Genomic DNA, 25,589 nt, shown 5'->3' on the forward strand with positions numbered 1-25,589 from the left:
GTTTGTGGTTTATTGAGCATTTCTCTGAAATGTTGTTCTGTTGAGGCACAATATTTACAACAATTAAACCCTCTTCTTACAAAAAATACCATTATATTGCCATGTTTTATTGACATATAAGAAGTTTGTTTGAACATGGTACCATGGTATAATATAGTGTCATATTATAGTTTACTGGGATCGTTTTGACAGTGTTGTATGCGAAAAAAGCAAAGGAAAAACTTTTCCGAAAAGTACATCATTGTTGTGTAAACGTACCCTCGGGAATATTTTGTATTCACCAGACTTCATGCATTGTAGACGTGTAACAAAGCTCTTTAATGTGACGTTCCTAATTGCGACTTCAGAAGTAGGAAGTAAGACTTTCCGACTAGCACACGTTATGTATCCTGTGTAATATATGATGCTGCTATTGACACCACGACCTGTTCTGTATGCAGCAAATGGAAAGGGAAAACGGCTCAATTTTCTCAGTTCACCTCCCATTGGCGAGTGTGGCACAAAATGTATTTTGGACCCTGAGTGAAAGTATAGCAATCCTGTTTTGGGATGTAGAAAAAATGGTTTGTGAGAATTGAACCCTTTTGAGGTCTGCGTAGGCGTGCAGGGTTGTATTGTGTGTTGTTATTGTGTATTGCTCCTGTACGGCTCGTCTCCTAAGTGAGCGATAGGTCCCCATTAGCGCTGATGTTGACTTCCTGTCGCGGTTGTGGCCCGTCTCACCCGCTGCTTCCTGTTGCGACTCAGCCCCCTGTGTGCCGTCGCCGTGACAACTCCATACAGGAGAGTCTTTCATCACCACTGCCACAGCGATGTCGCCACGGGCAACCACACAGCTCACCTGCTCTCTGTACATCTTCATTTTTCTCACTGTACCGCTTTTGCTCGCTCCTGCTCTCCTCGCCCTCCCTTTTTCTCCTTGCCAAGAATTGCTATTGCTTTTACATTCAACTAATGTTGTATAATATTTTTTTACTTGCAAGTTCGGATAAATGTTTATTGCTTTTATTTATGATTGTTTATTTTTGTTCTTCTTTTGTAGTAATTGAAGTTTTAATAAAGTAAAAAAAACTATTGTGTATTGTGAGGAAAATATGTTTTCCATAGGGTTGCTATGCATTTGTTCATGTGTTTGGGGTGGTTGCCAGGGGGTTGCTATGTGGTTGGTTTTCTTAGCAGTTGCTAGGGTGTCACTAGGTCGTCGCTAGTGTTAGGTGGTTCCTAGGGGGTTGCTATGCATTTGTTTATGTGTTTGAGGTGGTTGCCAGGGGGTTGCTATGCATTTGTTCATGTGTTTGGGGTGGTTGCCAGGGGGTTGCTATGTGGTTGGTTTTCTTAGCAGTTGCTAGGGTGTCACTAGGTCGTCGCTAGTGTTAGGTGGTTCCTAGGGGGTTGCTATGCATTTGTTTATGTGTTTGAGGTGGTTGCCAGGGGGTTGCTATGCATTTGTTCATGTGTTTGAGGTGGTTGCCAGGGGGTTGCTATGTGGTTGGTTTTCTGAGCAGTTGCTAGGGTGCCACTAGGTCATCGCTAGTGTTAGGTGGTTCCTAGGGGGTTGCTATACATTTGTTTATGTGTTTGAGGTGGTTGCCAGGGGGTTACTATGCATTTGTTCATGTGTTTGAGGTGGTTGCCAGGGGGTTGCTATGCATTTGTTCATGTGTTTGAGGTTGTCAGGGGATTGCTATGTGGTTGGTGTTCTGAGTAGTTGCTAGGGTGTCGCTAGATCGTCGTTAGTGTTAGGTGGTTCACAGGGGGTTGCTATGCATTTGTTTGTGTTTGAGGTGGTTGCCAGGGGGTTGCTATGTGGTTGGTGTTCTAAGCAGTTGCTAGGTTGTTACTAGGTCATCGCTAGTGCTAGGTTGTTCCCAGGGTGTTGCTATGCATTTGTTCATGTGTTTGAGGGTGTTGTTATGTGGTTGGTGTTCTGAGCAGTTGCTAGGGCGTTACTAGGTGGTTGCTAGAGTGTTTTGGGTGGTTGCAATGGGGGTTGAATGTTATTTTATTATTATCATCTGTATATTTATTAGGTGTATGTATTATTATTATCCTGCGTGTTTATAGCTCATTGCTATGTAATCGCTAGGGTGGTTTAGGTAGTTAATTGCATGTTGCTAGTTTGTTCCGGGTGTTTGCTAGGTCATTGCTAAGGTGTTTGGCATGGTTGATATGTGGTTGCTAGGGTGTTGTGTGGGGTTGCTAGGGCATCACTATGTGGTTGCTAGGGGTATTTTGGGTAATTGGGTGATAATATATTTAATGAAGTAATTGTATATTAAAAACTAGATTTTTATATTTACTGAGGAAAATGTGGTGTTTGCCAAAGTGCCTGGTGATTTCCAGGGTGTTTCTATGCAGTGGTGCAGGTGTTCTTACTGTGGTCTAGGTGGTTCATAGTACATTGCTGTGTGGTTGCTAGTGTGTTCTGAGTGGTTGCTAGGGTGTCATTAGGGTGTTTTGGGTGGTTGCCATGGGGTTACTAAGGTGTTTTGAGTGTTTCATAGTGCAGTACTATGTGTTTTTTCTGGGTGGTTGCTAGGGTGTTGCTGTGTGGTTGCTAGTGTGTTCTGAGTGGTTGCAAGGGCATCACTAGGGTGTTTTGGGTGGTTGCCATGGGGTTGCTGAGGTGTGTTAAGTGTTTTTTAGTGCATTGCTATGTGGTTTTCTGGGTATTCTGACTGGTTGTTAGGTCATAAATTCCATCACTTAGTAAATCCCCAGCACACCTCGCCTCAACCAGCTATATGATTTTGAGAAATCATTCATGTCTGAAACACAAATAGTGCTGGATGAGTTATGCACTGAAGTTTAATACTTCTATTTCTCTCTTTTTGTCATTCAGTCTCTCTGCTTGTTTGCTTTGTTTACTATATCACGTTCCTGGTCCGTGGCCTGTCGGCTTTGATTTTGAGGAGGTGCTGTGATTTCCTGTTGTCGAGGGGAGAGTCACGTACAGGATGCATAATGCTGTCGTGATCTGATCAGCTTTCATTCGTGCCCTTATCAGATTACAGATTTTAAAGCTGCTCCGCACAAAACATCTCAGTGTCGACTTATTAGATGTGTAAGACCGTCTTTCTCTCCTGTCGACTTCACACGCTCATCTTCCTCCTCACATCAGACACTAAACAAATGCAAATGTGCGTGTTTGGGCTTTTCTGTGCATCACAGCACACGCTTCGTATTCATGAAAGACACAACGAATTTGTGCCCCTGTGCTCGAGGAAAAAGGCGTCTAACGAATTCAAAAACATCCATCTCTAAGCGTGAACCGTAATGAAGAGAAAATGCAATGAAGAGAGAGAAGTTTTGATGGAAATTAAGAAGCGAATAGTGCATGGAGAGATGGAGCGATGGAACAAAGCAGGGTTAAACAGATGGTACAGACCTCATCTGACCTCAGAAGAAATCTGATTGCACAGAGGTTGCTCTGTTTAACTCGCAATTAGGTTTCTTTAAAATGTCAACTTTGTTTCTCTTAAAATTCCTTTGGACAATTCCTTTACACACCGATCAGGCATAACAATATGAGCACTGACAGGTGAAATGAATAACAATGATTATCTCTTCATCATGGCACCTGTTAGTGGGTGGGATATATTAGGCAGCAAGTGAACATTTTGGAACAGTGGTGAACTGGCGACAGGGTCATGGGCGGTCAAGGCTCATTGTTGCCTCGTTCAGCTGGATAATGCGCCCTGCCACAAAGCAAAAATGGTTCAGGAATGGTTTGAGGAGCACAACACTGAAATTACTGCAATTAGATTTTTTCCCTCAAATCGTGCAGCTCTAAAAATAAAGTTTTAAAATGAAAGTGAATAGCAGCTCAGGTCATTTGATGAGAAATATTGAGTTCATATTGAGATCTCTGGCTTTTCATTGCAGACTGTTGTATCTTGAAAATCCTTGGCATAGTTTGAGACATTATTGAGATCTCGTCTGGAACTCTAGAGGTTTTTCTAAGGAGAAACATCTCAGAAGCAGGAGATGTATGCAAAGTTCTCAAATCTCTTGTCTTCTGATTTCTGATCTCACGTGCAGCAGCAACATCTAACTCAAAGCACAGCAGATGTACTGAAGTCATGATATGAGCCTGACACTGAAACGACTCATGTAAGCGCAGGTATATGTGAGTGGCTGCAGTCTCTCATGGCCCATGGGCTTCTGGGAGTTGACGTCTCTGAGCTTCAGTGTCTCTGACAGCTGTGAATCCAGGAGCGAGACGGCGCGCTCCTATCCTGCTCCTCTGGCTGTCTCTGTCTTACACCTCCACATTAACCTTTCTTTCTTCCTCTCTCTCTTTCTTTCTCCCGCAGATGACACGGCCTATTCAGGTGAAGCCAGCTGACAGCGAGAGTCGAGGAGGTAAAGAGATTTCATTTCTATCTCACTTTATTGCTCCACACTCATTTATTTTCTCTTCCTCACTCACTCACTTTCTCTTTCGGTCGTTGTGTGCCGGTTATATTAGCTTTGACTGGAAGTGTTCTCACTGTGTTCGGGGCCCTACACATGCTATTTATTTGATTAGATTTATTTCATTGTTGGGGTTTCAGGAAAGGATTTGTGGGTTGAATTTGATTTCCAACACAAAAGCATGTGCACTATGCAGCGTTTTTATGTTTTTATTGCAAGTAAATGTACAATTGTAAGATGCACATCTTTAGTTGTTGCACTGCTTTTTTTTTTTTTTTTTTTCAGGTACTCACACCATGCAAGATGCCATATCAAGTTGCACTTTGCAACAATAATTTCACAATTATAGAGCAATCATAGGAAGCTGGTGTGGCATATTGAGCATATTAATGTTTATGGAAGCACCTGCAATATTTTTTACTGTTGTTTCCAGCTAGCCTGAATAACTGACGGCAAACCTTGTGTCTAAAGACCCCTCCATCTACTTTGCAAAAAATCCATTTATCCTAAAACAAATTAAATTTGCTTGAGAAGCAAAATTGAATGCGATATTAATACTTGTTTTCATCAAATTAAATAAATTGAATCATTTAATAAACATGGACAAAATTCAATAACTCGTTATTTACATGGCCCTGGGCCCGGATTATTTTTGAGGTCTGGTACAAATATGACATACAAAAATAAACAGGCTATATGCATGCATGATTAATCATTAAAAGATTGCAATCTCAAACACACACAATCTTATTCCTAAATGACAATGATTCCGCTATGTCTATTAAACCTTTGAAATTATGATCACACGGAATAATTAAACTTGCTTTTGTGCTGCCGCTGATCCAGAGAGAGCAGCGCTCATGTAAGCATGTTTGAAACTGCTTCACATACAGTGTTTTCAGCTACACAGTATTTCTATTTCTGTGTTGCAAACATCACAAAATAATGAAAGTACTGGAATAAAAGTTTATAGTCCGGATATAAACACTGATCGGAATGAGTAAATGACCTTTGAAACTAAAGATTGTATCTATTATGTTGTTATGCCAGTAGGTGGCGACAAGTGACTGTTAAAATGTATTTGATGTATCATTGAATCATTCTTTCAAGAGATTCATTCTAAAACTCGATGAAACAAGCCTTCATTCATTAATATACTGAATTCATTTCAATTAATATTTTTTAATAGACTCATTTATAACATTTTAGACATTTATAAATAGACCTGTGTGTGTGTGTGTGTGTGTGTGTGTGTGTGAAGAAATTATGCCAGTATTATGCTTAATACAAAAAATACCAACATTTTTGCTAATAAGAAAAATAAACTTAATTTTTTACATTCAATTTATATATTCTCTGAAAACAAGTCTTAATATTTTATACAATTTTGCTTCTCAAGTAAATGCATGGATATTTTTACTGAAAACGAGATAACACTGAATAAGGAATTCTATATTTTTGCATTGTCGCTGTTTCTGAACGCATTGAGTGTGTCCGCTCCCTTCGGCATTCTCTCTGCTGTTAGTCTCTCTGTCTGTTGTGGGTATTCATTTTGGTTAGAGTGATTGGGTTATTGAGTGCAGATGTGTGCACAGACCTCGTCCTGCTCCTGCCAAGTGCATTAGCATAAGACTGTAAATGAAATAGTCATACGATCGGCTGCTGTGACGGGGGGCCCAGGGGTCCCAACGCTCGGCCTGCTTTTCTTAAATATACAAGCTGGAGTGAGGCGGGCTTGAACGTACAATCAATAAAATACTAGAGCCTTTTCTCTCTCTCTCTCTCTCTCTGTGTGTGTGTGTGTGTCTCTCTCTCTCTTTGTAGCTTCTCTGTGTGTTTGTCAAGAGGTCACAGGCAAACGGACGTGTCATGTACCCGCATGTGTAAAAATGCATGACCACAAACAGAGAGGAGATGACACTTTACTTGAATAAGTGTGGGATGTTTTCAATGTGATGTGACATTTCAGAGCTGACACAAGACGGATATCCTGCATTTGCATCTGTAGTGGTTGTATGTGTTGTGTGTTTGTGTTGTATGTCTTGTGCTTCAGAGTGAAACAGAGTATTCAGTGGGAAATGATGTAGGATGGGACTTGATTTTATCCACTGGGATTTGATTGGATGTTGAAAAGTAAGAAGTCATTTCAGAGATTGAGAAGGTTATAACGTTTGGTTGAAACATTATGAGATCTAACGTTTTTTTCTTTAGAATAATCTATCTATCTATCTATCTATCTATCTATCTATCTATCTATCTATCTATCTATCCATCCATCCATCCATCATCCATCGTTCTATCTGTCATTCTATCTGTTCTATAAATCCATTGTCCTATCTATTGTTCTGTCTGTTGTTCCATCCATCCATCCATCCATCCATCATCCATCGTTCTATCTGTCGTTCTATCTGTTGTTCTATCAATCCGTTGTCCTATCTATTGTTCTATCTGTTGTTCCATTCATCGTTCTGCCATTCTATGTCATTCAATCTATCTTTTGTCCTATCTATTGTTCTGTCTGTTGTTCTATCATCCATCCATCCATTCATCCATCGTTCTACCATTCTATGTCATTCTATCTGTTGCCCTATCTATTGTTCTGTCTGTCTGTCGTTCCATCCATCCATCCATCCATCCATCCATCCATCCATCCATCAATCCATCATTCTATCTATCTATCTATCTATCTATCTATCTATCTATCTATCTATCTATCTATCTATCATTCTATCTGTCGTTCTATCTGTTGTTCTATCAATCCGTTGTCCTATCTATTGTTCTATCTGTTGTTCCATTCATCGTTCTGCCATTCTATGTCATTCAATCTATCTTTTGTCCTATCTATTGTTCTGTCTGTTGTTCTATCATCCATCCATCCATTCATCCATCGTTCTACCATTCTATGTCATTCTATCTGTTGCCCTATCTATTGTTCTGTCTGTCTGTCATTCCATCCATCCATCCATCCATCCATCAATCCATCATTCTATCTATCTATCTATCTATCTATCTATCTATCTATCTATCTATCTATCTATCTATCTATCTATCCATCATTCTATCTGTCGTTCTATCTGTTGTTCTATCAATCCGTTGTCCTGTCTATTGTTCTGTCTGTTGTTCTAGCCATCCATCCATCCATCCATCGTTCTACCAATCTATCTGTCGTTCTATCTGTTATCTATTGTTCTATCTATTGTTCTATCTATCATCCATCCATCCATTCATCCATCGTTCTACCATTCTATCTGTCATTCTATCTATCCTTTGTCCTATTGTTCTGTCTGTTGTTCTATCCATCCATCCATCCATCCATCCATCGTTCTACCATTCTATCTGTCATTCTGTCTATCTGTTGCCCTATCTATTGTTCTGTCTGTCGTTCCATCCATCCATCTATCCATCCATCCATCCATTGTTCAAAGTGTTGATTTCTCTCAAAAACAAAAATCTGACCCCAAACTTTTGAACAGTAGAACAGTTTAGAACAGTTTGTCCAAGTTCTAGAGCAGTACAGCAATCGCATAATCAAAGATGGCGGACATTTTTTGTATGATGCCCGTGTAATACGTTTCAGATCGAGGTTCCTTTTCCATTAAGATTTTGTCTCAGAAGCTTATTGCCTAAATGGTAGAGAGCAAAGCAACCTACTAGGTTATTGTCACTATTCAGTGAATATACAAAAGCACAAAAACACACATGTAGATCCATACCTAGCCATCTTTCAGAGAAAACAGCCCATGTCTTTCGTAATGTTTGGATGGACAAAAACCTGTGGCGAGAGCATTCTGTCACAAGGCCAAATTCACTCTTCTCTGTCATAAACGGTGTTTATCCCCCGCCTGCCGCCCACTCCAAAGCAGAAAATAGAGGGAATGTGTCTAAAATACTGAAATGCTTTTAGCGCCCCAAACAAAAGAGCTTTCTCGGCTTATGGGTCTCCAAATCTGAGCTCTGATAGGCCAAATGCACCACCATTTAGAGAGATCTTTTGTGCCCTGATTTGAGGTCTCAATCTTTGGACGTCTTATGTTTGAATGCAGCTTATGTGGAGAACATGCAGTGAGCTCTTCATTACTGGTGTATGCTGGGGTGGCATTACTATTACTGTTTCTCCTACCAGGGGTTAGTGATTTGAACAAACTCTACTAACCGCCCAAAATACCCTACTAAACCTGATGAAACTGCTCTTTTTCATTTGAGCTATCTTAGCATAACTAGAATCATTTGCATCAGGGTTTTGCCAAATTTAGAATTGGCTCCCTTTCAATTCATTAGTGTGAATTTCATTTATATTGTTCACACACATCCATCCATCCATCCATCCATCATTCTATCCTTATTCTATCTATCTGCCGTCCAACTATTGTTCTCTCTGTCGTTCTACTATTCGATCTGTCATTCTATCTATTGTTCTATCCATCCATCCATCCATTCATCCATCCATCCATTGTTCTACCGTTCTATCTGTCATTCTATCTATGTGCCGTTCAGTCTATCTATTGTTCTGTCGTTCTATTCCATCCATCCATCCATCCATCCATCCATTGTTCTACCATTCTATCTGTTGTTCTATCCATCCATCCATCCATCCATTGTTCTAGCATTCTCTGTTGTTCTATCTATCCATCCATCCATCCATCCATTGTTCTAGCATTCTCTGTTGTTCTGTCTATCCATCCATCCATCCATTGTTCTACCGTTCTATCTGTCATTCTATCTATTTGCCGTTCAGTCTATCTATTGTTCTGTCGTTCTATTCCATACATCCATCCATCCATTGTTCTACCATTCTATCTGTTGTCCTATCTATTGTTCTATCTGTCATTCTATTCCATCCATCCATCCATTCATCTATCCATCTCTCTGTCCGTAAGGCTTAATAATTTCTAAATAATTTTAAGTTTTCTTTCTTACATATAAATCTGCTACTTCAATTCCAATTCATTCTGAATTCAATTCTAAATAGCCCGTGTTTCATACTTTAACCATTGCTTGTTCTCTAGACTAAGGCCTTCATAAATATCCCATTGCTTACTTTCATTTGGAACGTCCCTATGTAGCATCCATATTGCTCTTTAAGGGTGTATAAATTAGTTTTTCTATTGATGCTACAAGACCATTAGACAATGTTGATCACACAGTTGCCCTCTGGTAGTTCTTCAGCCACTCAAATTTAGCCACAAACACTACATGCAGTGTCTTCACTAACTGATGTCACTGATATTGGCAGATCAGTGGGTAGTCCAGGGTGGAAGGGAAGCTCCTGTCAATAGCTTATCAGAAAACCAGCGATGAAGGACATTACCAGATTAGCTTAAACTAATTATTTGTAATTAACAAAGGGTCAATTAGCAGCTCGATACTGATCTACTATGCTGGGAAATGACATTTACTCGAACAGCACCTGCACTGCACCCAAAATAACATCTCACTGACAGTGTTTGAACATTTACGTGTGACAGTAGGCCTTAGTCATGAAACACAAGCAGAATGAACTTCTGTGTAAATCATTCACAATGCTGTTCTTATATAAACTGTCACAATTGTCAAAAAAAAAAAAAAAAACACCACAAAAGAGAACAAATCACTCAGTTTACTTTAGGTTTTACTATCTATCTATCTATCCATCCATCCATCTGTAGCCCCTCTACACAGGTCCTACTTGCCCCGCTCTGCACGGGCCTCAAACCTGGGTCTCCTGTGTTGGAATCGGACGCTCTAACAAGGAGGCTAAAGGCTGCAACCTCTAATGTCAGTCGCTAGAGCATCTCTTGAGATCAGAGGAGTGAGGTTTACTCACACAGCGACTACTAGCTGGCCTCCGTTAACCATCCATCCAGTTTGCCACCTCAATTCATATTCAATTCAAATTCTGGATGATTGTTCCCAGTTTAATTCTGAATTCAACTCTGGTTTACATTGACATACTTTGCCTCAGGCCGAAATATAAGTGTGGGAGCCCTGAAAATATTATTTACCACAAAAAATCGTTTATTCTTAATTTAATTATTATCAACAATATATTGATTACTGGTGTCTTTTATCATATTGCTGTTGCAGTTGTTGTATGAAAGCAATTTGAAGGTCACTTGAGGCTGTACATTTTTTAATAAAGTTGTATATAAATAAAGATTATTGGAGTATGTTTTACCAGAAAACACTTCAGTCTTTTTTACTTCATATTTTCATGTTTAATTCAGTCCTTGTAATGAATTGTAAAATTTACTAGCAATTTCTGAGTTTTTCTACACCAAATATTTGCTTGCATTTGCATGTAGCATAATTTATTCATTTTAGATCATGACTTTAAACACTGCTATGGCATGTGTGATTGCATGTGAATGGAGATACGGCCTGAGTTTCTCTTCTGATAGTTAAAGCATAATGTCAGCGGTCATGTGCTCCCTTCACCTCCTGCTCTGCGATCATAAGAAATCCCCATAAAGATTTGACCTTTACCATCCTGACCTGATCGTTAACCAAACGTCTCATTCATCACGAAGCTCTATTTGTCTCTGTGCAGTGATAAAGCGTAGTGGAGTATTGATTACCGCCGTAATGGATCTACTCATTGTGGATGGGTGGGGCTCGCTCTGTTTCCTATATGCAATTATCTAGGTGATGTATGATTGTGTGTCCGCGTGCGTGTGTTTGTGTAACGCTGTTATCGTCGGCTCGTGCCTCATTGATACTACAGTAAAAGCGCTGTTGCTCCAATCTGGCAACACTCTGTTATAATGAAGTGAACTCATTTGCTGAGCTCAGGGTTTAGAGGCCTGGAGGACAGATTTACACGATAACAGCTCAAGTGGAGGTCATGTACAGTAGTAATGTTGCTCAAAACATGATACAGCTGTACAGAGAGTGAATGTTCAGTTCTTCTTATTATATGGTTTATAGAGCCAAACATTTTTGCTGGTTCAACTTGGTTTTCAATGCTTTATTAACATAAAAGTGTCCAAGTGTCCGAAATCCTTGTCCTTGTCGGGACATTTTTGGTCACCATGAGGAAAACAGCTTATAAATCATACTAAGTGATGTTTATTTGAAAATGTAAAAATGCAGAACGTTTTAGGAGATGGGTAGGTTCAGGGTTAGAGGAAAGAATATACAGTTTGTACAGTATAAAATTCATTATGCCTATGGAAAGTCCCCATAAAATGTGTGTGTGTGCAGCTGCATCAAAGGGAGATGTTATTATGTCTCTCTCTCTTTCTCTCTTTCTGGCTGGCTGTGGCCCAATGTTTGATTTTATGCCCTAGTTTTGAAGAGCCCTTATCTCCCCTCACCCTTTCTGCCTGTCGGTTTTGAGCGCCATTCTGATTCTCTGAGCTGTCTTTAGGATTGATACCACAGAGAGACAGACAGATGGAGGGAGAAGGACAGACACGGAGAAGCAGAGAAGCACAAAGCTCTAGTGAGCTGCCTTTCTGTCTACTGCCTACATAGACAACATCCTAACTGAAATAGTGAGTATAGCTTAAATGCAATGCAAGTCACTTTGGAGAAAGCTTCTGAAAAATGCATAAATGTAAATAAAACCTGATTTGGCACAAACAATTGCTTCCAGTAGAGAGCGACGTTAGCATGATGCTGACGTAGGCTACTCAATCATTGGTTGTTTGATCAATATTATTGTCATTTATTGTAAATTAAAGTATATTTATAGTCAACATTTGTCTCACATGCAATCTTGAATGGATTTTTTCACAATGCATTTTGGATAATCTCCTCCCTAATTGATTCTGCCTCAATTTTGGCCAAATGAAAGTACCTTAGAAGGCGGCATCACTTTGCTGCCTACTGTTCTGAAGTCTGTGATGCATTGAAATCCCGTCTATGTAGGCAGCACACTGGGTTTCAGAAGAGAGCGACTCTCTTTCACTCTCTCATGTGTTTCATTTTCTCGTGTTATTAAAGTGGTTGGGTGTGAGATGTGAAGCCGGTTGAGTCCCGTCCCTCAAAGCTCTGAGAGAATGATGCTAAATGAGTCTCTCTATGAAAACCCAACCCCCATCCCTCCCTCCTTCTCTCTCTTTGAAGTTCACTCCATCTGACTGGCTGCTACATCATTTATGTCCAGTTCAGCAAGCTCAGAATATATTTTAATCACTGTACTTATTCAACTGTCTTCTCTCTCTGTCATTCTTTTTCTTATTTCTCAATTTTGGCATGACAAAAACTTATATTTATTGCCAAAGCTGTGCAAAATAAGTGAAATAAAGTAAAATAGTAATAGTGTAAATTGAGTAAAGTAGTGTTAACCAGTGTTATTTTACTATTATTGAGATACTATAATAGTTATTATAGCTATCTATAACTAAAACAAAAAAAAAACATGTTACATAAAATAAAATAAATGTTAAAGGTGCAATATGTAAGAATTTTGCAGTAAAATATCGATTTTTTTGTGAGTACCATGCTTTACCATGCCTCAGAGAAAAACACTATTTTGTCAAGTAGCTAACATAGCATAATCAGATGCAACTTTATTTTTAGTAACAGTAATACAGAATTTTCTCCATCATACAATACGTCTTAAAATTTTGCATGCCATTTATCAACACAAGCCATCCAGCATTTAATATCATATTTTAAAATCGATCTATCTTACTGCAGTGTGCAACAAGTGTCTCAGAGCAGCCGGCGAGCGAACGCACAGAGTAACGTTATAACATAATTTTCAACACACTCAAATGTATCTAATATGATAAACAGAGCTGTGTTACCTCATACTCATGACCGGAAAAGCGGAAGCAGCGCCGGTGACTGTGGCATAATAAAAGTCCCGCTGCTCGCGACGTGTTGCATTCGTCTCTCGTTAACAATCGATCGAGCGGCCTCGTTCAGCTCCCACAACACTCTGTCCTGCTCTGCTTCATACTAAAGTAATGTTAATAATCGCATCCATGAACATGATTTCTTCCTGAGTCCTATCCCGATTATTTTCCACCGGCTGTGAGGTGAAGACCACATGTCCCAAGATTCAGCGCTCAAACTTGGCGTCATCAAGCTACGCCTTTGTTTTGAATAGGCCTATAGCGACCTCTAGTGGACAGAAAATTCTACATATTGCACCTTTAACTGAGATTAAAAAAAAAAAAAACAAGTGTTCAGTTGCTTAATGGCTGACACTTGCCTATACCACATGCAAGCACTGTGTGGCATCAAAAGCAAATAGAACCCATTATAATCACTGGATACAGTATAGAAATGCGTGTTCACTTTACTCCACGCACTTGAGTCTGCCGACAACAGGACAAATGGAAAAGTAAATGGAAGCATAAAGGAACATTTGCTTTGGCGTGTCCTGTTTAAACAGCTAATTTGCTCATTTCTGTAGAGACTTCAGAAGGATACCAGCGTCAGGAACAAGTGGATAGTTTATTTTTAATGACAAACTGGAATCACAGTGTGTTTGTTCGGAGAATATGACTGCAGATTGTTTTCTAAACTAGGCAAAGTGTAGAGTTCGCAAAGAAAATTATAGGGTCCATTTTTCACTATTAACTAACTATTAACTATGACTTTTGCCTCAATAAACTCCTAATTACTAGTGGTGTGACAAGATCTCGTGCCATGAGATCTTGCGAGATTAAAATGTGACAAGATTTCTCGTTGAGGTGAAAAGCTGTCTTGCGATATTTCCATAATGGGGTGTGAGGGTAAAATTAGGATAGAATATGCAACCGCTATACATTTACATTACGCCTCCACTGCGTTTTGCTTTTTATAGAAATAAAAACCATTTACCATTAGATAATGATCACTTCAATCCCATCCAGCTCATCCAACACGAGCTGCAGAATTGTATGTAGTGCAGCAGGAATCAGAGTTCAGATGACTGAAAAGACCATGGCAGAGGATCAGAGCCTAAGCGTCTGATAAATGTCTTGTACTGTAGAATGCGCGCTCAGCACCGCCGCTCCCTATTCACAGAGTGTGCATGATCGCGAAATCGAAAGCAAAAGTAAAACACGAGAGCGCATTCAAACGCGATTTCAATACCCCGCATTTTGAAAGCGGCTCCTGATGCATGCATATATCTCCCAATTTGAAAGCTCTCTTAGGCTGTTTAGTTGTAACCATCTCTCAGCTCTGTGTCATGTTTGAATAAAAATGTGGTCTCTATTTGCACTTTGAATATTGAGAGGGTACTTTGATTATGGTCACTTAATAAGACTAAGAGAAAACTGTTAATAGTAAGGTAGTCATTAAGTTTAAGTACTGGGTAGGATTAAAGGGTGTAGAATATGCTCATGCAGAGTAAGGCATTAATATGTGCTTTATAAATACTAAAAAACAGCCAATATCCTAGTAATATGCATGTTAATAAGTAACTAGTTAATAGTGAGAATTGGACCCTAAACTACAGTGTTACCGAAACTTTTGTTGAAAGATGAAGGAGCCGACTGTATTGGATCTGACAGCAGCTGCATCACAAACCGTAAGTAAATTATTTCATAATGCTTTGTCTGTAAATGATGGTTTTATATGGATAATGTTTTCAAAACACTTACTCACATGCAATAGCAAGTGGTCATTGATACTGTTTCCTATGCAATCACGTTAGCCAATCTTAACGGTGGCCGTTTACTGATGAGCCTTAAAGAAGCCGCGATTTAAAAACAGATCATTTCAGACAGACAGAGGCTCAGAATGAGGGTTGAAAATAATAGTTTTTCCAGATATGTTTTTTTGTGTGTGTGTGTGTACAAAAAATTGGTTATTGGTTTAAGTCCCACCCAGCACATTGTTATGGTATTGTTCGTATCACTAACGCTTAGTATGAGCAGTAGTAACAGTAATAATACGCTGACCCTCGCATACTTTTTCTACATGATCATTTCTCCATTATTAATTGATTCCATTGACAGGTCATTGTCCAGGTGCTGTAGATGGGTTTGCACGTGGGCAGCGGTGTGTGTCTGGTTTGGCCCGCATGATGGATAGAGTTTAGAGATGATATGAGCCGAGAGCTCCGGCTCCGGTCATTAGCGGAGTCACCAAACAGATGACCTGACACATTATGGCCGTAATAAAGAAAACCTTCATTTTCTTAGCTATTGATCTACAATCAAAGCAAATGGGCTGTGCGCTCTCAGAGACGTGCCTTCGGCCTGCTCTCGGCCAATGCGGGACGTGCTCTGCCGCTCGTCAGGCCACGTAGGACTCGTGCTATGGATCCCCGAGGTATACAGAGGAAAATAGGGCCACCTATCACAGCTGTCCATGAGTTGGTAATGGGGTTTTTTGGGGAGAAGCAGTAATAGATGTGAGGAGAACAGAGGAAAATGGATACTGGAGGAGGGGAGAGACATTACGGAGTTTTACTGTGCGTTTGGGAGCCATTGCGAAACTCCTCTGCGCCACAGAAATAGTAATCGTCTTAGAATGCTAAATAGGCACCTTGAAAACCCTCATCAAAATCTCAGCGTGGTGCGTTCTCTTTTTTCAAATCCTACATTTTTCTTTTCTCCACATTCTGTGTGATTCATATTTTAGCGAGTGCTTTGTTGGGACGGGTGACGCGGGTTTCTCTGGCTTCCAGAGACTATACAGAGAGAGAAGGAAAGACACGATGGACTCAACCAGGTTCAGTCTGCGTACTGTGACCAGATGACCATAATAAAAACTGGATGGTCGACCTGTATGGACTGGGAGTTACTATTCTTTAAATGGGTCGAATAACGGCATAACCTAGAGATAGTTCACTCAAAAAATTAAATTGTCATTGTTTACTGGCCCAGATGATGTTCTAAACTGGTATGGTTAGCCTGTAAAATATTTTAAAGAATGTTTGAGTCCAACAACATTGGACCCCATTAACTTTCACTGTATAGACAAAAATATCTTCTTTTATCTTCAACAGAATCAAGAAAGTCATAATGACATGGGGGTGAGTAACTGATGACAGAACGTTCAATTTTGGGTGAACTATCCCTTTAAGACTGCACATTGCCCTTCTGCTAGTTTGACATAAAATCCCTGCAATGTCAGTATAGTCTTTATTTATAGTAAGCAAAAGCAAATTAAATCTCAGGCTAATAATTGGGTAAAAATGTGCGTCCCAGAAGTTACGCCAACTATCCAGACGTCTGGTCACCCTAGGTCTACCGTGTCATTCGGGGTCGTGCTGCAGAAATGATCTTACACCTCAAAGAACCGCCATTAAAATCTCATAATCACGGCACACACAGATGAGGACGGATATTTGTTATACGCTTGTTAAACTCTGACATTTTGTTGCACTCTTTAAGGGTCACTAGACTGAACATTAGCTTTTGTATTCGCATGAAAAGATTTGCTGCACTACGTTCTGTTAATGATGCAAACTGTAGCTAATTGTACATTATGATTGTATTATAGTCTGCATCATAGATTTTGTTTTTTATGTTAATTGGCTCATGATGTATTGAATTGGACAGAACTAGCTGAGTGAAACGTAAATGTGGGTTTAGACTGGTTATTGCTTGCTCTTTCAAGAAACCAATACAGTCTTAATGGAACGGCCATTGCTGTGTAATTCAGTTGAACGGTTCCGGCCGGCTTCTCTGAACACAGACCACGATTTTATAGATTTAACACTGGTTGTTTTTAACCTTGCAACCTTGTGTTAACTAACATTAAATTGAAAAGATTTTACACAACTTTTCAAAAGTTTAAAGAAAGTAATACTTTTATTCTACAGCAGATGCGCATTAAATTGATCAAAAGTGACAAAAAGATGGTTATAATGATTTCTATTTCAATTAAATTCTGTTCTTTTGAACTTTCTATAATCAAAGAATCCTAAAAATAAAAAAAAAATGTATTGTGGTTTCCACAAAAATATGAAGCAGCACAACTGATAATAATCAGAAATGTTTCTTGAGCAGCACATATGTTTCTGGAGGATCATGTGACACTGAAGACTGGAGTAATGATGCTGAAAATTCAGTTTTGTATTTCAGGAATAAATTACAGTGTAAAATATATTCAAATAGAAAACTGTTGCTGTCTAAATTGTAAAAATATTTCACATTCTTACTGAATTTTTTATTTAACTTTTCAACAGTAGTGTAACATTTACATTTCATTGAATGTAATGAAATTCAGACAGGCTGCATTACCTACAGTAGTCAAAAACAATGATTAAATAGATATTTGGTTATTACTTCCCTGAAACCTTGGGGCGAAAAGAAAATCATTCAGAGGCGGAATAACTTATTACAGTTATTACAAAAAAAATTTTTTCTTTAGAATAATGTGAATTGAATCAATGTAAACCAGTAACATTTGTTTTAAAAAGCAAGGATCTCAGTGGGATTTTAAAGTTACTGTCATTTTATCTGCATTTTATTCCTTTCATTGCATTGCATCATGTATGCTATCTTGCTGACTTGTGTGTTGCATTATAGATGTTAGCGTGTTAAATTTTAACATGCTGAGTGTACAGCGATCAGCAGGACTATACAACAATGAGCTTTTCTGTCTGTAGTTAATATTTTTCTTACCCTTCCTACTTTTTCATGTGCAACAAATTATGCAAATTTTTTCTTTACATGCAACAAATCGTTTCTAATTTATAATAATTACCTGTAAATGAGTAATGTTTTGCACCAGTAATTCCACTTTGTCTATTACTGTAAGGCTGTTTGCTGCAATGGTTTTAATTTGCTTTTATTGGTTTTAATGCATTTAAGAGTTTCCAAGACACTAGGAACAGTCATTTTCTTGTAGTCCAGTTGGTCTGACCAGCTAGATAATGTCTAATGGGTCTAACCAGCTATATACACCTGTAAACCAGCAACACTCACATCATGCAATTCAGCAGCATCCAGTAAGGTCACGAGTGTTGCGTGTCTTTTGTACAGCGAGGTGTAGCTGTCGTTGTGTTAGACGGCTCATAGCTCTGAGTTATAGATGAGGCTCTGTAGGTGCATGTGTCTCAGCTCTTCAGTTCTTACTTCTCTAGCCTTCTTTCTGTAATATTCTCCTGCTGTGATGGGATCTGGCCAACATTATGCCACTGGATTTCATCTGTCTTCACTTGTGCTGTATGCAACGAAACACGGATGCTGTCAGCATTGACATTTCACTGCTTCTTTTTGGCAAAGGGAATCACAGAGTTGATCACCACCAACTCAGTTTTATTTTAGATGTTCTTTCATCAGTGTAACATATTGGGCTTCTGAAAATGGCATATAAAGTTCTACCATGACAACTCTCTGAGAGTTTGGCATGGTAATGAGTATGATAATGTTAATGCGTTTGGTCTTGGCTGAATAGATCTGCTGCTGCTGCTGCTGCTTTTATTGCTGCTGCTGTTGATTATAGCTACCACTGCCAATATACACGACATGCTGCTGCTGTACGAGCACACATAAATCACCCCCATAGCAGATCTATACAGGTGGAGCTGGGGAAGTTGGAGGGTTTCTGAAAGCACTGCAAACTGCTACAGCAAACAATAGGCAAAAATTTAAATGTTGAGCAGCGAGCTCATTGGCTACTAATACAGCGGGAACCAATCAGTTGTGCCCTATAGAGAATGATGCACTTGCAAGCAGATTGGGTTAAGGGCTTACGAGCCTGTGCCATCCAGAGTTTCATGACAGAACTTTGTATTTCAGGGCTGGTGACCAGAAAAAGAGACATTATAAGTTAAAATCACCTTTTGGGTAGAGTTTATTTACTCTGAAGCATGCGTGTGTGTGTTAGCTGGAACAACCTGGAAAAAAATGCCTCAAAAATGTTATTGAAATGTAATACAGACAGATTTGGAGATTGGACCTGGACCAGTTTGCAGCAAGACCCTTAAGCTAAGAAAACTTTAGTTAGTTTAGTAGGGTTTTCTCAAATTAAAGGGTTTGTTGCAGCTGGCTGCAGCATGTTAGTGTGAGGTGTTCATCTCGGTGAACTCTGCGAAATAAAGTGTTCGCTCCGGATTAATGACCTTCTCAGAGCTGTGTTTGTTGTTGTGTGCATTAGCAGGTAAATCTAGACTCTCCTGTGTGTTCTGAGCTGAAGCGGGCTGATTTGATTTCATGTGAAGGGTTTGCAGCACTGAGAGAACATTCAGGCTTCACTGACGCTGGAATGGAGGGCTGTGTGTGTGTGTGTGTGTGTGTGTGTGTGTGTGTGTGTGTGTGTGTGTGTGTGACAGAAAGAACAGAAAAAGAAACAAGCATGTTTCATTTACATTATTAAGCAGATGGTTCTGGTTCAAAATCTGATTGAACTGCTTCAACGCCACTATATCAGTATGTACCAAGCAAACAACTGCATAGCAATGTGCAAAAACATGTGACTGACCACATAACAACGCCCTGGCAACCCCTCACAACCACTAACAATGCCCTAGAAAACTCTCACAGTATTCCGGTGCCTTAGAAACCATCCAAAACGCCCTAGAAATCACTTATAGCATCATAATAATGCCCTAGAAATCACCAACAACACCCTAGCAACCATATAATAATGCCCTTGAAATCAATCGCAGAATTAGCAACGCCGTAGAAACCACCCGCAACACCCTCACAGCCACTTAACGACTCCCTAGAAATCACTCAAAGAGTCCAAACAACGCCCTAGAAACCACCCACAACATCGTCGCAACCATATGACAACATCCTAGAAACCACTCACAACACCCTCACCGCAATATAACACCCTAGAAATGACTCAAAGAGTCCGAACAATGCCCTAGAAACCACCCACAACACCCTCATAGATACTTAAAAACTCCCTAGTTAACAACTGATAGCTTCCTAGCAACACCCTAGAAACCACACACAAAATCTTTGCAACCACCTAGTAACGCCCTAGAAACCACCCAGAACACCCTAGTAACGCCCTAGAAACCACCCACAACACCCTAGCAACCACCTAGTAATGCCCTAGAATCCACTTACAACACCTAGTGACCACCTAGCAACACTGTATAAACCACTCATAACAGCCTACTAACATGATAGTGACTTAATATGAGCTAGCAATTTTTTTCTTTGTAGGATGTAAAAAAAAAAATGAATACAAATTATTGACATGTTGTTTAATAATTTTGTTTTGTTTTGTTTAATAATTTGATTGCCACAGTTTTCCAACCCTTTAACTATAGTAAAATCACTGCAACACACAACCTCTCATGATTCATTGCTTTATTTTGTGATCATTGCATGTGTTAGTGCTGTTTTCTGGATCGTAAAGTTAACTTTATCATGATTTTCTTTCCACCCGTCTAGTCGAAAGTGTGTTGATGTGGGTTAAACGGGGTAGTGCTTTAATTTAGCTGCAACACATACGCGCGCTCCGGTGCATTTGCGTGGAATAAAAACATTCACTGACGTTCGCTGTCATCGCTTTTAAAAACAAACAAAGATAAAAAAGCTCTTGCGTTCATGCCAGTCCCATCTGACTGCTCTCTGAGCAAACAAAACACACTGAACATGATGAAGGTGTAAACTACCACTCCACCTGCGAGATGCTTCTGTTTGTAGGACAACTGCTTAGCATATTAGAAAAATATAACCCAGGGATAGAACAAAGTCTGTTTATCTGTTCAAGAAAAAAAAGGATTTGGTAGCAAAGAGGGAAAAGGGTTTGTACGTTCAGGCTTTTGCAATCCTCCGTATGAGTCCTGCTGAGAAATAAAGGGGCATATTTGTTTGGGCTCTCAGTTGTGTCAATGTTTAAGCCTATTTACAGCTTTTAATCGGCTTAGAGCTTCCCCCCCTCATCTCTCTCTCTCTCTGAGCGAAAATGAAAAAAAACAAAAAAACAACAAAGCATTTCTTGAAAATGTTTTGTGCATTTGCAGTATTGCTCAAGTAACAATAAAACAGAGTAACACAGTGGTCTATCTACTTTCGAGGTTTAATTTAGCGTTTAACGGTGCGATTTTGTCCCAACCTAGTGCTGTAGATCATTCATTCAGCTCCAGATCTGTAAAATATATTGTTATCCAGCCCATTCTCACAGCAGGAGCCTTGTTTTGCAAAGTCTCTGAATTATTTGGAAATTAGCTTGTTTTGATGCATTGAGATAGAAATAGTTTCAAAAGCTAAATATTCAGTGGTGTTTGCTGAGTCAAGCATCTCTGTCACTATCGCTCATACTTTACATTAGCGTTTTGAACTATTGCTTCAGACTAAGTGTAAGTGTGTAGCTTACACGTAGCAAACAATCATAATGCAAGATGAATGTGTGCACAGAGAAAGCATACAGTATGTACATTAATAATACTTTACTTCCCATGAAAAATACAAATCATGGGAAAAGACAGAGCTAGCAAACACACTGCAGGGGATCCCTAATATATCCACTGATAGATGCCTGCTTTTAAATGCTCCCGTGTGTATAAGCGCTTGGTGAAGAGCATCAAAGATGTCTATTTACAACATGTTTTTGAAGTGTTGATCATTGTAGCCAATCACAGACATATCTGTTGAGCGCGTGAACACAATGGCCAATCAGAGGTGTTTAAGAATCTGCTCAACAGCGCTTAAAATCCTAGTGGGAAATGCTGGTATTGTCACATTTTTTTAAATTTCAGTACTGTCTTGGTACCATAGTCGGTACTTTTGACAAATTATTAATTTAAAAATTAGTACATACTAGTTATATAAAGTGGGACCAACACATTATACTTTTTAGAAGGATTTTTTAAAAATCATTTAAAACTTAACAAGCTTCTTTTAGTACGATATTTTTGTTGTAAAATGTACTTGTGCAATCTTTTTTTTAAATAAATGCCACTTGCTTTGATATATATATATATATATATATTTTTTTTTTTTTTAATCTAATGCAGTGACATTAACACATTCTTAATTGTGACTTAAGCATCCATTTCATATGAAGTCTCTCAGACTTAGTAACCAATGAATATGAATCTTTGAGGAGTCTCTCAGTGGTCTGCAGGTTAAAAAACCTCAGATCAAGGGTAATTCTGAAGGGCACATGTCCATTGTGAGAGTGTTTGAGTACGACAACCAGCGCCTGGTCTATTATCCTCCCACAGGAAGCATTAGTTTCCAAGCAGGCAGCAACACAGACACCTATGTTGAGTTCAGGACCCTGGGCAGCTCATGGGAAAGTTGCCGTGGCTCCCCGGAGCAGCAGATGTCTTTGGAGAGGTGAGGAGATGTCTGCCAGATGGCTGTGCAGATGTCTCCAGGTTGAGTTTTCACTGACCTTCACGAAGATGTCTCTCAGAGTCGACTCAGAGCTACCAGAGGGACATTTTACTGCTCAGAGGTTGGTCGCTGGACACCTATAGAGACTTAATGGAGTTCTCAGTAGTATTTTATTTAACTATTAACTTAAGCGAGTAGGTAGAGTTTCTTCAAATATTAATTTGTTGACATGCAGTAGGAGTGTAGAGCTATAAAATGAACACAGAGCAGCTCAGATCATTTGATGAGAAATGTTTGAGTTCATATTGAGATCTTTGACTTTCTTTCCAAAAAAAAAAAAAAAAATCTTACTGACTTTACATAAGATTCTGTATATATCATATTACTACAGACTTTATAACTTCATAATTTTTGATTTTATGGTGGATTTTGTCCTATTTGGAGCTTGATAGACTCGGGTATGTGACAATTTCTCTTTTATGTTCCACAGGGGAAAAAATATCACAAACATTTATGTGATAAATGACAAAATGTTCATTTTTAGGTGAACTGTCCCCTTTAGTCTAAACTGACATATTTTGTCAGAGATTCCTTCAATACAGTGAATCAGTCCCAAAGCCTGTCTTCATTACCTTACATAACTCCTGAAATACGTAAATATAAAATAGCACGCTGAAATAGCTCAGAGGTTTAGCTCACCGTCGTCTCAGATCTCTCGCCTGAAAAGCACTTCTGTTGTGCAAGTATGTCACCGGAAAGCGGGAGCCACAATCCCGTGCGGTATTGAAACAGGCCTGTGTGCTTCAAAAGCCACCGAGATGAAAGACAGAGGTGGAGAGGAGCTGATGAGAATATGCGGGATGGAATCACTGGCTAATTAACTTTTTGCTGCAATGAATCCTTTGAACTGTCATTGATGTCTAGACGCTTATGTAATGACCTCTCTTCTTCCTTCCGCTAGAGATACGCCACGACGGCTCACTCGACATTAGCATGGAGCGTTAACAAACTGCACAAACTGGGCCAGGCAACTGCGCTGTGTATATTTCTCATAAATACATGCGTGGGATGGTCCCTTGTTGGATGACGTTTGTGGCGCCCTCGTATCTGTGAGCTAATGCAGTGAGATTAATGCAATTAAACAATTGAGCCGTGAACTCCAGCATCTCGAGGAATTATGGGCGTGTTTGGGTTTATATGTGAGCTGTGTTAAAGGTAAACTAGCGGTTAATAAACAAAACTGCCTGCGTCTTGCAGAAGCACATTGTAGCTGGAGCTACTTCTCTCTGTTTATGCATATGACGAGTCACTAAGGTACTGGGCTACTCCACAGTGGTTGTCATCCCGCTTGGTCTAAAATAGTCCGAATATAAACCCTTATTATAGGCATGCTGATTCAGGATAAGACAAAAACACAGTTTGGAAGATGGATTCATGATGTTTTCACATAGGATTCACAAAGTTTACCTTTAATAATAGAACATGACAAAAGAAAGCAAGCTACAGTGTATAGGCTGTAGCAGGGCCCGACATTAACACCAGCCAACCCGCCAAAAATAATAAACTAGTGCAATGTAGTGTTCTCAAAAATATCGATTTTTCGATGCATATCGATGCTGAAATATCTGAAACGCTTCCAATACTCATTTTCCACAGAATAGATAAATGATATCAGCTGCGCTTTCTCTCTCTCTCTCATCTCTCCAACGGAGAGTCGACAAACCCGTCTCCCCTCACTCACTCGTTTAATTTGCTTCAGATGAATATTGTTGGTGTTACAGGGCTTGAATTTTGGCGTGGGATTGCGTATATTTTACTCATTCCCACAGATTTTGTGCTCACACCCAACGTGCGGGCACATAAAGTTGCCTCTCAGTACTAAACTGAGCTCTTTTTCGCTGCTTGTTGTGCTTAAACAATCAAATACACACAAAATAATGTCAAAATGCCAGCCTTGGCATAAACACAGTCAGTGAACGTAAACAGTTGAGAAAGAAAATGCATGAGTAACAGTATAATGGATCCGTGCGTCAGGTATTAAAGTGACAGCAGCCTAATATGCCTGCTGCCAAATTATGAGATAATATTAAAAATATCTATATGGCAGTTTTTCCCCATGGTATCAATGTCAAAATTGTGGCCAGTGAAAATGCTGAGTGGCTAGTAACTTTGGAAAAACACTAGCCACAGTGGCTGGTGAGCAAAAAACGTAATGTCAATCCGTGAACTTTAGTATAAGTAGTACAAGTAGTGTTTTAATACTAGGAATATTGATAGTGACAAAAATAAAAAGGGATAAGGACAAAACAAATGACATGTTTTGGCAATTTGGCCAGAAAGAAACGTTAAGTAGTTTAATGCTGTAGTACTAGTAACAGTAAAATAATAATGGAAAGGAATAATTTGTTGTACAATAATTTAATCCAGTAGTACTAGTAATAGTAATTGTGCTGTTGGAAAAGTAATGGTACTAGTAAATTTGTTGTTGTAGTAGTATAGTATTTCTATGGAAACTGCTTTGTAAGGTGACTAATAGTAGAATTAATAGTACTGTAGTTATGGAAGCCCATTTCCACTGCATTATGACATAAAAAGTATAATTGTATACATACAAAGTAATAGTAATAGTTTTTGTCATAATTTCAGCTTTTCATCTCATAATTTTGAGTTTTATCTCATAATTATGGCTTAGTATCTCATAATTTTGACTTTTTAGGTTATAATTCTGGCTTTTTATGTCATAGTTATGCATGATTTTTTTCTTATATGGCAGAAATAGGCTTCCATATGTAGTACTATTAATAGTAGAAGGAAAAAAATGATGGAATGCAAAATGCATAAAGAAAGAAAGACGTATTGAAATGTTGCATTTCCCATATGAACTGTGGGGATGAGCTGACAGTGAATGACTGCACAGTGTCAAATATTTCCCATCCCGACAGCAGATACACGCCATGTTTTGTCTGTACATCTCTGTGCGTCTGTGCTCACTTTCTCAAAATTATTTAATCAGCGCATGCCTCACGGTTTCCTCTAAATATAGGTCAGCGC

The 25,589-nt window shown here is 39.2% G+C and overlaps 1 protein-coding gene across 1 annotated transcript in view; it reads left to right on the top strand.

Moving 5' to 3' along the window:
* The window catches only part of LOC127522808 (CUGBP Elav-like family member 5), a 183,699-nt gene that overhangs the window by 85,443 nt on the left and 72,667 nt on the right, over window positions 1–25,589 (top strand). The window contains exon 3 of the mRNA XM_051913114.1: window positions 4,317–4,365. Within this exon, the coding sequence (XP_051769074.1) occupies window positions 4,317–4,365 (49 nt within the window). The remainder of the gene's footprint in view (window positions 1–4,316; window positions 4,366–25,589) is intronic.

This window comes from Ctenopharyngodon idella, chromosome 2 (assembly GCF_019924925.1).
Source record: "Ctenopharyngodon idella isolate HZGC_01 chromosome 2, HZGC01, whole genome shotgun sequence".
Classification (NCBI taxonomy): domain Eukaryota; kingdom Metazoa; phylum Chordata; class Actinopteri; order Cypriniformes; family Xenocyprididae; genus Ctenopharyngodon; species Ctenopharyngodon idella.